We start from the raw sequence: 15,197 nt of genomic DNA on the forward strand, positions 1-15,197 counted from the left end.
GTCAAGCGTCAAACGCTCTATCAGGGCTGCGTTCAGTCCCAACAAAACGATGCAAAACGTTTTTTAAACGGAAACAGTGGTGCGTTGAACACCCTGTTCTGATGACGCAAGAGCTGCAACTATGGCAGGAGAGAAGGCCATTCTTTGTGTTCTTTTTGAAGAATTTTCGAATTTAATGCTGCAAAATATGCTCGATTTTATAGTCACTGCCCTTGCCGTCCAGAATAAAAGAGAACGTCCCAGTCGAGTGAAGGGATTTGTAGAAACTGTGGTTCCTAAATATTGTGATTCAACGTTTGCCTTGCATTTCAGGATGAAAAGACAAACATTTCAGGTGAATGACAATCCACTTCTTACCTCCGAGATTGTGTTACGATCTATATGACCTTATTATTTTTATTGTGAGTGTTAGGCTTATCATAATTGATAATCATTATTAAAGGCTGAAATTCCCTCAGCCTTGTAGAGCAGAACACGTCCATGGATAGTTAAATTCCTCTGGCTGCTGAGAGAGTACTCTCAAATGAAATGAGTTTGGGTTTGGACCCGGGAAACAGCGCTCGTTGGTGCATTCAATGGACGCATGACGTCATCACTTAAAAAGCGGATGGCCGTTTAACATGATAACATGACCGTTATATCGTATGATCATAAATACAACTCCGTTTGAAATCGATACACAATATAAAACAGATTCATATGAATTAGAGGGATATGGAATGCTCTGTAAAACCACTATATTTAATTTCAGTCGCTGGCATTCTTTCAGATCTAGGAATAAACTTACAATTGTCAAGGAACTTAAACGAGCAGGTATTGTTTTCCCCATCGAACTTACATTTAAGAGCACATTGGGCGTGGCCTAATTGCTACAACTTTTGAATGGCGTTACTTTCGACGAATAAAATCTTATCTTTACAAGCTGTAGCCAATAGAATCATAAATGGGCGGGTCTAACATGGTTATGATTCTGTTAGCGTCATTAGCAACGGAGCTTTAATTCTGACAGTTACAGAAGTAGAATTAACGTTATTTAGATTAGGAGAGTAACAGCATTGTGAACCGCTGCACTAAAAAAAGATTTATGTAAAGTTTTGTTTTTTCCTCAGAGGAACGGTGTCTTGCTTGGTAATAAGGTCTGAACATCAGTGCCTCCCGAAAAGCCTTAAATGACAGTTATACCCATTCATATCTACCAGTTTTTATACGAAAATGAATCAAGCAAAAACAGCTAAAGAAAAGGTTCAATCTTCGATAACACAAAAGAAGCTCTTAAAAGAAAATAAAAGGATAACCTCTGGAAGCAGGAGAAAGGCCAAAGATGTGAAAGTGTTGGCAGAGAGGAACCCGGCTGTGGCGCCTGTGGGTGTTTGGGTTGAGAGTGGAGATGAGAGTCAGGAACATCCCGCGGTAAGAACTTAAACTAATATGAGAGCTGTAAGAAATGTTGTTGAAAACGAGCTTCCTTGACTGACACTTACCACTATTGAGACACCCATTAAGTGTACCCATACTACATACTCACGCATACTCACATTGGAAAATAAATTTATGGGAAAATAAAGAAAGAAAATAAATTAATAAATAAAAAAGATAACAGTAACAGTAATCACAAACCTACATTTGAGCCCAAACTAGCTATGAAATAAGTCCCTAAGAAATAATCAAACATATTTAATATACAAACAAATAAATGAGGAATTTAAAAACATAACAATACTATGTATGCTTTCATCAACATTACATAATAAAGTAAATTACATATTGTTTTAAATTATTTAAATAGCATTTATGCTGGTAAGGGTAAGGTTTTTGGCCTGTTCCTCAGTATGATTTTTAGCAGGATTTTTAATTTGCAAAATGAAGGCAAATGGTATAAAAATCATATTAGCATATTGTTCATATAGTCTTGTTTTTAAGCAATGTTTTTGGTATATGTAATTGTTTTCTATAAAATATGAATCATTTATTTTTTTGATCTCTTGATTTTATGTCAGCCCTGTTACCTTCGTCAAAAACCCTTGTAAAATAATGTACAATGAAGTGACATCACTTCTAGGAGGCTACATCATCTCTCAATCAGGATTCCAGCACTTAAAACATAACCATGTTTCTCTCACCCCTCTAATGTTCTATTTTTGATGACATATGAGGCCTGACTGAGGAGGGGGCATCATGCAATGTCAATCCTGTTACCATTCTTAAAATGTAAGTTTAAACAATTATTTCTTACATTTAATATAATCAGTATCTACAAGTTAAATCCTTTCAAAGTGTACAGTATGTGCTTTTGTGAACTTGGCTATTAGCTAGCAATTAGCAAATTTACTGTTAACCATTTCAGAGTGACAGATTTTGACATGTGGGTAACAGGGATGACATTGATTAGGTTTGGCCATGTTTTTAAAGATTATCTGTGTAAAATGTAAATATTTTAAAGGTCCCCCTCGGTATATTATTGAGCTAATGCTTATATTATTCAGTGGCATTTGAGTTCTAATTATACTATAGTATATAGTAACACTTGTGTTGGTAACAGGGTTGACAAAAATACAAAAACATGAGCTACAAAAATAATCATAAAGTAATAAATTACATAGCCTGAGATGGTACAGTGCAATTTCTTGTCATTTTAAGGTGTCTTCATTTCATGGATATTTAAAAAAAATATTGATTAATCTTATTTTATTTTTAAAATTTTCCAAGTGGAAAAGGCACCGATTTTGTAGAATGACCCCTAGAACTGTTATTTTGCAAGTATCTGGGTTATTATCGTTAACTACGATGTGAAATTGTTGTTAATGTAAACTTGTAATAAAATAAACATTAACTGATATTAAAAAAAATATTAAATAGTAAGCTTATTTCTATTTTTTGTTAAAATTGTAGACTAAAATAAAACTAAAATAACTCAAAATTAATTAATTAATTAATAATAATAATAATAATAATAATAATTGAAATAATAATGACAAAACACAACAAAATTACTTGACAATATAAATTGGAAAAATAAAAAGTACTTTTAAAAATCTTAATAATGATAATATTACATCAGTCAATAAAATTCCACAGGTCATTACTTTTATTTTTGAATAATCTTAATAATGATAATATTATATCAGTCAATAAAATTCCACAGGCCATTACTTTTATTTTTATTGTGCATTTTAACAAATATATATTATTTATTATATATTTTGACTTTATTATATATTTTACTTCTTTTTAAAAAAAAAATCCCAAATTAGGGTTACACAAATTGCAAACCCAAATAAATATAAAATGATCTTTTAGGACTGATGAAGATTTATGGAAAATCCCTATTAGCGGGTACCTAATGCTAAAGGATTCATAGCCACACATGTCCTGTAAATGTAACCCTGCGTATGTGTGGAAGGTCCGGGCTTTGCTCACAGAAGAGCTTCTGGAGGAGACCAGACGAGAGAAAGAGGAGGGCCTGCGCCGATTTCAAGATGCAGTTCGTGAACGTGTGTCACAACAGGCCCGTCTGCGCAAACAACAGCAGCTACTGAAATCATATGAGACAGTAAGAAAACACCTTATGACACCTTATTTTTAAAAAAAAAAAAGACTGGCTTTGCTTTACCTGCACCTTAATATGGTAGTCCAAATTTGTTCTAGCAAATTCTAAAATACCCACACTCATAAAGCCGTTTGTCTGAACACAATCTTCAGGTTGAATGTGAGAGCAAAGTATTGCAACAAGCCAGCAAAGCAGCTCATCGTCTTATGCCTCAAACCAATTTATTCCCTTCCTGGACACATGGAGAGCGAGCAATCTGCAGTCCCAGCTCTCGCTGTGTCAGCGCTCAGGGGGACAGAGGCTGTTTCTTCACATCGCACTACACATAATGTATGGGTTTTTACAGAGCATGATGCTTATACATCTATGTTATTCATTTTGCGTGTGTGATTTGGCAGAATGTAGCTGTAAGTGTGAGTTTCTTTACGCTTGCCCAGGTCAGTAAAGTCAGGAAGCAGGTGAGACACAGACTAGCTGCTTGTCAGACGGTGCAAGAGGGTGATGAACTCTCACAGCTGCCTGGTGGGAGATGGAAAACATCCCCAGCTAGAGATGTGAGTCATACATGATGCATTTGGGTCATTTTTGAGACCTGAACATTCAGTGTTGTAGTATTAATATCTTAACTTTTTGTTATATACAGAAAACTGAATCACACACTTGCAGAGATCAGAAGGAGTATACTGCAAGTACAAATGATGGAGAAGAGGAAAATGAGCAGGATGTTGATGTGGAAGATGAAATGCTGTTGGGGCAATATGACCAGCCTCTTCATTTGCATCGCCACAGAAGCAAGACTGTAACTTTTCAGAACGATATGGTAAGGTCTTGTGTGGCCTCGGATGTAGTCTCGGATGGCGCACGCACATTCATAGATATACAGTGGAAAAAAGTTTTGAGGTTTTTATCGGTACTCTTTGATTACAAGTGACCTGGCTGGTACAATTCAGCTTCTGTGGAAGAAACAGTATTTTACAAAGTGTTGAGGCTTGCGGCATAGGATCTTGACAATGAAGAATTAAAGCGATGGTTCACCCAAATTCTGTCGTTAATTACTCACCCATATTTCATTCCAAACAAGTAAGACCTTTATTCATTTTCGGAACACAAATTAAGATATTTTTTGATGAAATCCACGCTTTCTGACCCTGCATAAACAGCAGGGCCTATGCAAGGTCACACCACGTTCAAGGCCCAGAAAGGTAGTAAGGACACCATTAAAATAGTCCATGTGACATCAGTGGTTCAGTGGTTTGCAATTATTTTTGTTTTCTTGTACTGTACTGCTAGATGTATTATTTATTTATTGAATCTATTTTTAATAGATTAATCTATTACAATTTTTTATACTGTTTTCCCCTAAACAATCCTAGCACTCCCTTACAGACCCCTGGTGGTCCCTGGACCCCAGTTTGAAAATCTCTGGTCTGTATTAGAGGTTTTCAAACTGGCATAGGATGTTAGGGGAGCTGCATAGAGATTTACAAAATGTAAAATGTATTTTATGGCTCCCACACTTTTTCACAGATTTAGTGAAATACATTTAACCCTTTTTTACACATTCATGTTCTCCAAATTTGATGATATTACTATTTTGTTCTGCTTTTAACTATAATTATGATTATTTTATTCTATTAACAGCACAATTTTTTTTATTAATGGAAAAAAACAACAAATCTGCATGTAGTTTATGAGGAAAACATTATTAAATAGTAATTGGCTTTAGTCAATGACATTATAAAACCTAATGATTTAATTGGGAAACAATGATTTAGTTTTATTGTCTTTATAATATCACACATATTATTCTTCTCACAAAGTACAAATGGGTTTAAATGCATGAAGGTCATTCTGTGCAAACTCAACCAGAGGTCCCAAGCTCAAATTTTTAATTTTCTCAATAATATTGTGTCAATATTTATTTTTTCTCTATATTGATAAAAGCCAAAATATTAAATGTCACACCTGTATATTTACTGAGTAGTGTACTATTTTGTATTTTGTAGTGAAAATGAATTTTTCATCTGAGATTTGTAGGCAAATAACAGGAGGGTAAAAATGACTTTAGAAAGATGGCAGCCTGATTAGATTTTTTTTACACAGAGATTGGTAGGTCTATTAGTAAAATCTGTTGACTTTAGCAATCTCTGTTGCATTATATGCCAGTGGTGACCTTTGAAAAATTAGAAAAAGCACTTTTAAAGTTTTTTTTTCCTCAAATGTTTGTGTGCATGTAACTCTTGGATGACTGTTAACTGGACTATTAAATATATAATAATGCCCGGGTCTTAACAAACTTTTCTTTTGGCATCTTCATTTTTAAAGCCCTATATAGTTCATTTCCAGAGATACTGGAATCTAAATATGGCTCCAAGAGCAAATTGTTAAATTGTACACATTTTAAGTGGTCAAAAACCAAATCCATAAGGACCCTCTTGGTATCAAAAATCCTACTTCTAGTCCTACTCCTGTGCCATTATTTTAATGAGCTTGATTGTAATATCATGAGGTGTCCCTAAAAACTGAATCAGTGCTGTTTAAGCTGTCTTATACCAAATGACCCATTTCAAATTTTCAACAATCTAATATTATTATATATTACAATGCATTTTATAATTTTATGTATGCATATTGGTGTCTGTGCAGGTGTATGAGCCAGATCCCACTGTTTTCTTTACAACTGACTACAGAGCTTCCCAAGTGCTTTGGCCTCATGAGAATCAGGAGGAGTTGAAGAGGCAGGTGAGGAATCATGCTTTATTCAGAATGGTGTCTCCTCTATTTCTATTCTTTTTATTATTATTATTTTGAAGATCTGTGTTCATTTTTATAATAGTGCCAATCAAAGTTCAAATTTAAAATAACTAGTCTATTTTAACAAATTTTAAAGTCAGTGTCATGTGATCTATACAAATTCATTTTGTTATCCTGATTTGCTGCTCAAGAAGCATTTATCATTATTATCAATGTTGAAATCAGTAGTGCTGTTTTATATTTTTTGTGGAAGAATTAATAGAAAGTTCAGTATGTATAAATTAATTTATATTGAATATTAAATAAATGCTGTCACTGTCACTTTTGATACCTTTAATGCATCATAAATGAATAAAAATTTCAGTTCTCATAGCATCCTTTACATTTAGTCTTGATATAGGTGGAATCTTTGTTTACCAAATAAATATTGTTTTCTTCAAAGCGTTGAAAACTGAAACTGTATTGTTTCAGAGGCAGTCTCAGTTCCTCATGTATCGACGACACTTCATGGACATTGAGCGAGAGCAAGTGAAGGAGCATCAAAGGCACAGGAAACATCTGAAGAGAACTGCAAGGTCGAACCTCACCACATGTGTACAAGTATCTTCTATACAACACCAGCACGTTTATGCTACTAAAGAGGATGTCTATTTTCATTACTTTCCACATGATGGTTCCTCACTTCTCTTTTGGTTTCTGTGCTGTAGTCAGGTTACAGTAAGTAGTTTACATGACTAACTAGTTACTGTAAAATAATGATAATACTGGACTTAAAATAAGACTGCTAGAATGAGTGCTAGGTCTTCGTCACAATGACATGAAAAAGACATGACTATTACTCAAAAATGTCACTCCTGTGACAGATATGCATATTTTAAACTTCTACACTACTAAACTATTATGCATTTTCCTGTAACTCAACTCACTGCATGACATTAGCAAATAAAAATTCAAGGAGAAAAAGATCTGTATGTTAAAATGTATAGCCTTTATTGATGATATAGAATTTAGTTAAAAATAGCTTAATTTATATGTTTATATTATGTACATAATTACATACAATTTATTTAAACATTATAATGATTTTTTAAAAGATTTATTACGGTTAATATGAAAAGTTGTGGGGGTTTTTTTTTATTTATTTTAGTAACTCGCCTTGAGCCTAAGTACATTTCTTTTGTGCTATTGAAGCAAGTAACCACACATCATTTTTCTTTCATTAAGTTGTCCAAGAACACAAAAGACTTCATGTTAAGCTTTATGCTTTCTTTTATGAACTCAGAGAACTTTTTTCTGTGTGTAGGATTAAGAATGAAAAAGAACAACTCAGAAAAGCCGAGGAGAAGAAGATGGAGAGGCAGCGACAGCGGGAGGAAGAAAGAAAAGACATGGCTGAGAGGGAGTGTTTGATTTTGGAACGATTGAGGCTTGATGAGGAGGAGGCAGCAGAGAAGGTAGCGAGACGGGAGAAAACAAAGAGGATCAAAGAAAGCAAACGGTACATACTGCCAATATATGGCACAAGTTATCTTATGAATATGTTCGTTATAACAGTAAATACACTAAAAGTTTGGTGTGGTAAGTTTAAAAAAAAAAAAATATATTGTGCTCTCCGTTCATTTATTTAAACACAAATACAGTGAAAACTGTTATATTGTAAAATGTTATTAAATAAGAATCTATCTGTTTAACTGTTGGCAAAGCTGAATTTTTAATAGTCATAGCTTTAGTCTTTAGTGTCACGTGATCCTTCAGAAATCATTCTAATATGCTGATTTGGTGCTTAAGAAACATTTTTTTTATTATCAGTGTTTTAAAAAGCTGCTTAAAATTTCGAAGAAACCATGATGATTTTTTTCAGGATTCTTTGATGAATAGAAAGTTCAATAAACAGTGCTCATTTAAAATAAAAATCTTTTGTGACATTGTACATGCCTTTACTCTCACTTTTGATCAATTTGATCCTTGCTGAATAAAAGTATTAGGGTCAATATCACCATAGAGTGCCTTTCAACCTTCTCATAACTCCTCACAGAACCCACACTCAAACATTTTGGTTTTAATTTCCCATTCGCTTTATGTAATGTCATAAATAGTAGACACTCAAGTACTATAGAAACATATTAGCTGCGCTCCCACACATTTTTAGATAATTATGGGCCATTATTTGAAGCATAAACCATTAGATATGTCCACCCTGTCATGGAGATATCTATTACTGTTAAATACATTTTCATTGCACTATTAGGATGCAAATTATATTTTCTGAAAGGTATAATGTCACTTTCCAAGATTATTTGTTTGCTTTCAAATTCTAAATACATAAAAGATTTTATGTAAACCATGTGTTTTTAAAGTAAAGTCAATTTGCACATGTATTTTTTCTTATTTGGAAAAAACTGTGATATTTTATATTTGAAAATTGGTGGACCAGCACACAGCGGTGTGGACACATAAAGCAGAACAATAATACAGTATAATTACATTCTCAATCACATTGATATACACCCCGCCCCCTCATTCATTTTAGTTTTTATCAATATTAACTGTAAATGAATAAATGAATCACCCTATCAAGTCTAAGTGGCTGACAGGGTGAACATTTTGAGCTTCATTTAGCATATTAGCTTACAACAAACTGTGACTAGCTAAACACTTAGTCTGGTTGTTGAAGAGAATTTGGTATTATTAAACTTACATATTTTGAAAATACTGTATTCTCATCACTTCCGGCATATTTTATGTCGACAGGGTGGACATGTTAAGCTTAGGAAAAGCAAGTAAGCAAACTCATAGGCAGAAAATTTGTCACCAACCAAGTCACCAACTTACTCACCTCAGTCATTAGAAATTCCTGCCACTAAAGAGACAAAAAACCTGTTGTCGGCCTTTTCTTAAAGGGGGCAGATTCCCCAATACAACAGGGTGGACAACCATTCAAACTTTACTTTTTTTTATTAAATAAAAATATTGTTTTTATTACCAAAAGGTCAATGCACTCAAACTGAGTAATCTCTTATTTAACAAAATATTAATAGGAGAGCAAAACTGTACAATTTTATGATTTGATTATATTCTGCTCTCATTCAAATGATGAATAATGAGCAGTGCATGGGACATAGCAAAATAATAGGCATCCTCCTACACAAAACTTAAAAAAAATCTAGAAAATGTATCTAAAGAGCCAAGTAATGCTTTTGTTATGAATATAAAAAGCCTAACACACCCTTTCATAGTCAGTTTTATGTTAAAGGAGAACTCCACTTCCAAAACAAAGGTTCCCATATAATGTACTCACCCCTTGTCATCCAAGATGTTCATGTCTTTCTTTCTTCAGTTGTAAAGAAATTATGTTTTTTGAGGAAAACATTTCAGCATTTTTCTCCATATAATGAACTGATGTGGTGCCCCGATTTTGAACTTCCAAAATTCAGTTTAAATGCAGCTTCAAATGATCCCAACCGAGGAAGAAGGGTCTTATCTAGTGTAACGATCGGTTATTTTCATAAAAATAATAGGATTTATATACTTTTTAATGTCAAACACTCATCTTGTCTTACTCTGCCTGGACTGTTTTTGTTCCAGTTCATGACAGTTAGGGTATGACAGTAACTCCCATCTGACAGTAACTCCCATCTCGTGTTCTCCCTCAACTTCAGAATCGTCCTATATCGCTATTTTACCTTTTTTGTTAAGGGTGTTTGATCTTCTTTGCATGTTCACTTTGCAAAGACTGGGTCGGTACTTCTGCAGCGATGTAGGATGATTTTGAAATGATTTTTGAAGTTGAGGGAGAAAATACGATTGGAGTTTTTTGACATACCCTAACTGTCTTGAGCCAGAATACACAGAGTTCAGGGAGAGAAAAGCAAGACGAGCTTTGAGATTAAAAAGTATTTACATTTTATTTTTTTTAATGAAAATAACCGATCATTTCACTAGATAAGACCCTTCTTCCTTGGCTGGGATCGTTTACAACCACATTTGGGATCGTTTGAAGCCGCATTTAAACTGCATTTTGGAAGTTCAAAATCGGGGCACCATATCAGTCCATTATATGGAGAAAAAAGCTGAAATGTTTTCCTTAAAAAAACATAATTTCTTTACGACTGAAAGAAAGACATGAACATCTTGGATGACAAGGGGGTGAGTACATTATATGTGAATCTTTGTTTTAGAACTGGACTTCTCCTTCAAGTTTTCATGGCAGAAGAGTTTTGTGCAGGTTATGTACATTTATGTACAGGACACCAAAAGGCACCCTACAGTGATATTGACCCATTAATTCATATATATATATAAAATATACATTATTGACCCCACACTATATGATGTTTTATTAACAAGGTTCGGGAGGAGCGCGTCAGATACCTAGCCTAATTAACACAACAGGAGTCCACTCAAGTCAATCAACGCTATGCATTCAAATACAGCTGACTTACCTCTATCCTTTTGACGGTTTATCAGCATCCCTCCACCACCCCATCTCCTCACTCCGAGTTCTCACTACACCTAAGGGGGGTTCTCTGGGTTCGGGCCATTCCCGAGCTCGGAGCCCTTCCCCGGACAGCACGCCAAACATGCATTACTATACTCCGGCTAATTATATGTAAGCGTGAACTCGTGAAAACCATAATGTTATAACCATAACATCAATGCATCATAGAGTTGTGTGACAATCATATGTAAAGAGCTGTCGTTGTATGTGATGATTCTGTGACAGGTACATTGAGGCCATGCAGGCTCTAATGAAAGAGAAGCTGAAGAAGTATAAAGTGGAACTGCCTCCTCTGTGCTGCTGTGGGGACACTTTCTGGGACAGCCATCCTGACACCTGTGCCAACAACTGCATCTTCTACAACAATCCAAAAGGTAAACTGCTCACTCTGTGTCCAATTTATTTAAAATTTTAGGATAATAGAGTGTTCTGCTTTCCCTTCAATGAAAATGATTGGAATGTCTTGTTACACTGTGTATTGTGTAATTCTTGTGTAAGTATTTGTTCTAACAAGCAACAAGTGACAACATCTTATTGGTTGCCTGGTTCCTATTTCTGTGGCATTGTGTGGGATGGCCCCGCCCACAGAGAAACATCATTGGTCAAAAATCCTGCTCCTCGTAACTGTAGACCGAACTTCAAAAATGTTGCTGGAAATTTGTCACGTCGTGCCTGTTTTTATGTCGTAAATGTTCTTACTCACAGTACCATGACTTGACAGACAATGCATGTGGGGCCTCTGTCACAAATGTCTTTTGTTTTTCCACTTTCCATGACATAGTATAACAATACATATTTTCACCAGACTGTCAGAAGTTTAATCATGAGTTTAGTTCATCATAGGAACATCTTATTTTATAACAAGATAAAAACAAGTTTTAAATACCCCTGTGAAAGAGAAGTACACTTCAGCATGCTTTGAAAAAGAGTACTTCTAGTAGCATACTTAACATACATGAAAATGTATTACAGTTTAAAGCAGTTTAAGCAATTAGTTCAACTTAAGCATGTCTTTGCAAAACCAGCTAAAAGCCATCTCGGTTAAAAATGAGATAATGATACTGAGTGAATGCTCCTGACACATAGTATATGTCCATCAAATACTTTTACTTCAAACTCGCTAAATTTCAGCCTCAGCCCAGTCAGAAGTACCAGTACTTACATAGAAACCTATACAAAGTAGCCAGAAAGAAATGCTTATTTTAACGAAAAACGTCATATGTATTTAGAGGCTTTTGCATTTGAACTCTTCATATGTAATTTCATCATTATTTCTATTGTGTACATTTGAAATATGGACAAGGTGTCCTGCTGATTGAACTGACAAGCATGTGATAAACTAAAATATGAAATGAAACTCATATGTTATGCATTTAAATATTTGTAATAAAGATTGAAATATATGTGACCCTGGACCACGATACCAGTCTTAAAGGAGAACTCCACTTCTAGAACAACAATTTACAAATAATTTACTCACCCCCTTTTCATCCAAGATGTTCATGTCTTTCTGTCTTCAGTCGTAAAGAAATTATGGTTTTTGAGGAAAACATTTCAGGATTTTTCTCCATATAATGGACTTCATTGGTGCCCTGATATTGAACTTCCAAAATGTAGTTTAAATGCAGCTTCAAAGGGCTCTAAATGATCCCAGCCAAGGAAGAAGGGCCTTATCTAGCAAAACTGTCTTTTTTTTTGAAAAATAAAATTTTGTATACTGTTTAAGCACAAAAGCTTGTGTAGCACAGGCTCTGGGATGCACGTCCACAATGCTACAAATTAGTGATGGGTCATTAGTTACACCTACAACTTGAGAGGAGGACATTGTTGTACCTTTTTGTTTGTAAACAGTGTTTACAAACTTACTTGCACTTTCTTAGTCTTTGCGCGTTTGTTTTGTAAACACTGGGTCTGTAGTTCCACCTACGTTCGGCATGATGTCTCAAGGTGATTCAATAGTACGTAGCGTTGTGAATGCGCATCCCAGAGCCTGTGCTACACGAGCTTTTGTGCTTAAAAAGTATACAACATTTTTATTTTCTGAAAAAAAAAAAATGACCGATCGTTTCGCTAGATAAGACCCTTCTTCCTCGGCTAGGATCATTTAGAGCCCTTTGAAGCTGCATTTAAACTACATTCTGGAAGTGAAGTTCTCCTTTAAGTAGCACGAGTATATTTGTAGCAATAGCCAAAAAGTATCGATTTTTCTTTTATGCCAAAAAATCATTAGGATATTAAGTAAAGATCATGTTCTATGAAGATATTTTGTAAATTTCCTACCTTAAATATATCAAAACTTAATTTTTGATTAGTAATATGTATTGCTAAGACTTCATTTGGACAAATTTAAAGGCGATTTTCTCAATATTTAGACTTTTTTTGCATCCTTAGATTCCAGATGTTCAAACAGTTGTATCTTGTCCAAATATTGGCCTATCATAACAAACCATATGTCAGTGGAAATCTTATTCATTCAGCTTTCAGAAGGTGCATAAATCTCAATTTTGGAAAAAATTGACACTTATGACTGGTTTTGTGGTCCAAGGTCACATATTAACTTTAAATGTAATACTGAACACTACAGTTAATCAAGTATTTTACATGCGCTTTAGCATCTTAGCACATCAATATATGTATATACTTCTTTTAAATATGACCAAAGACTGTTAAAACATAATAATTTAAATTGTTTTTTTAAAATAAACCTAATTTTGCATTATTACAAGTGCATAAAGTATAATTGTGTTAGGGAACATATTCATTAAAGTGTTCTTTAGTGGCTTTTTATTTCATTAATATTATATTTTCTTCAAGTACTGTTTTTTTTTTTTAAATATATTTTTAAGATTTGAAGTACACTATAAGTGCGCATTCAATTAAGTGCAGTTCTTCTTCGCATAGGTAATAATGGCCGTAATGATTTATGATATTTTTCTGCAGCGTATGCTCAGGCTCTGCAGTCTGTCTTGCTAAGCTGTGATCTCAAGGAAGGAGGCTTTGGACAGTGTTCGTCCACCTGGAAGACATCTACTATGGATGTCCATTTTCAAAGGAAGTAATTGTATTCCATCTTTAGTGTCATTATTGAACATGTTTTAAGACTTGACTGATTGAACTTTTTATGTTGTATTAACATAATGATTTCATGGTGTGATATTTTTTATTGTACTTAAGAATGGTTTTGAAATACCTGACATACCTCAATGTAACCAGTGTTTTTACTGTTACAATAAACCTTACTGAATTGAGAATTTCAACTGCTTTGAGTGTTTAATGTGTCACAACTTGGTTTTCCTAACCTAAATGTACCTAAATGTGTATGTGACCTTTGTACACATATTCAGCCATTATCCACACAAAGTCCCTGATCATACGCTTCAGGCTGAGAAGCCAGTAAATTTATTTCTGTCTTTGTCTGTGGAAATAAGAAGTATTTGCTTCCATTCCAGAAAGCAACATCCTATTTTCTAGTCAAGGTTTTTAGGTCAAGGATGATAGGTCAGGTAAAGTAAAATCTAGGACATATATTACACTACCAGTCAAAAGTTTTTGAACAGTAACATTTTTACATATTTTAAGAATTCTCTTCTGCTCACCAAGCCTGCATTTATTTGATCCAAAATACAGCAAAAGAAGTAATATTGTGAAATATTTTTATTTAAAATAACTGTTTTGAATATATTTTAAAATGTAATTTATTCCTGTGATCAAAGCTACATTTTCAGCATCATTACTCCAGACTTAAGTGTCACATGATCCTCCAGAAATCAGTTTTTCTGAACTTCTATTCATCAAAGAAACCTGAAAAAAATTCACTCAACTGTTTTCAACATGATAATAATCATAATAATAATAAATATTTTTTGAGTAGCAAATCAGAATATTAGAATGATATCTGAAGGATCATGTGACTGGAGTAATGATGCAAAAAATTCAGCTTTGAAATCACAGGAATAAATTATATTTTAAAATATTCAAATAGAAAACAGTTATTTTAAATAGTAAAAAATATTTTAAACATCCTTATAGAAATGTAAAATTAAGATAAATTAATAATTTAAAACCATAGCAAACAAAATGAAAAAAAAAACCCAACATATTTTTCACCTGCATGTTATTTGTCATTATCCAAAATTAGAAAACCGTGCGACAATATTGCACAATTATTGTCTTATGAGGGTTCTTCATGAATATTCACTGGACACTAAAGAAAATATTTTAGGTCAGACATGTTCTGCTGACAAAAAAAAGAGAAAAGCAGAAGAATTTTTTTATTATTATTTTAATATTTATTTTTTATTAATGCTTGAACAGATAGTACAAGAACATAGCCAAGGGATCAAATACAAAACTATAAAATAATAACCAGTAATTATAAATTAAACAAAATACAAACAT

General features: G+C 33.7%; 1 protein-coding gene across 1 annotated transcript; it reads left to right on the plus strand.

The window, feature by feature from the left end:
* Positions 1–959: 959 nt before the first annotated feature.
* ccdc15 (coiled-coil domain containing 15) lies at positions 960–14,042 on the plus strand. Its single transcript, XM_051110643.1, has 10 exons — positions 960–1,410; positions 3,401–3,550; positions 3,700–3,877; positions 3,985–4,101; positions 4,191–4,367; positions 6,194–6,289; positions 6,773–6,876; positions 7,605–7,799; positions 11,025–11,173; positions 13,740–14,042. Exons 2-10 carry the CDS (start codon positions 3,543–3,545, stop codon positions 13,856–13,858), a joined length of 1,143 nt encoding a protein of 380 aa, XP_050966600.1. The 5' UTR covers positions 960–1,410; positions 3,401–3,542; the 3' UTR covers positions 13,859–14,042.
* Positions 14,043–15,197: the final 1,155 nt, after the last annotated feature.

The sequence above is a fragment of the Labeo rohita genome, chromosome 5, assembly GCF_022985175.1.
Source record: "Labeo rohita strain BAU-BD-2019 chromosome 5, IGBB_LRoh.1.0, whole genome shotgun sequence".
Lineage (NCBI taxonomy): Eukaryota > Metazoa > Chordata > Actinopteri > Cypriniformes > Cyprinidae > Labeo > Labeo rohita.

Coding starts and splice junctions, on each gene's coding strand:
- ccdc15 (XM_051110643.1), top strand. Junction 7,800..11,024: donor AGGATCAAAGAAAGCAAACG/GTACATACTGCC, acceptor ATTCTGTGACAG/GTACATTGAGGCCATGCAGG. Junction 11,174..13,739: donor CTTCTACAACAATCCAAAAG/GTAAACTGCTCA, acceptor ATTTTTCTGCAG/CGTATGCTCAGGCTCTGCAG.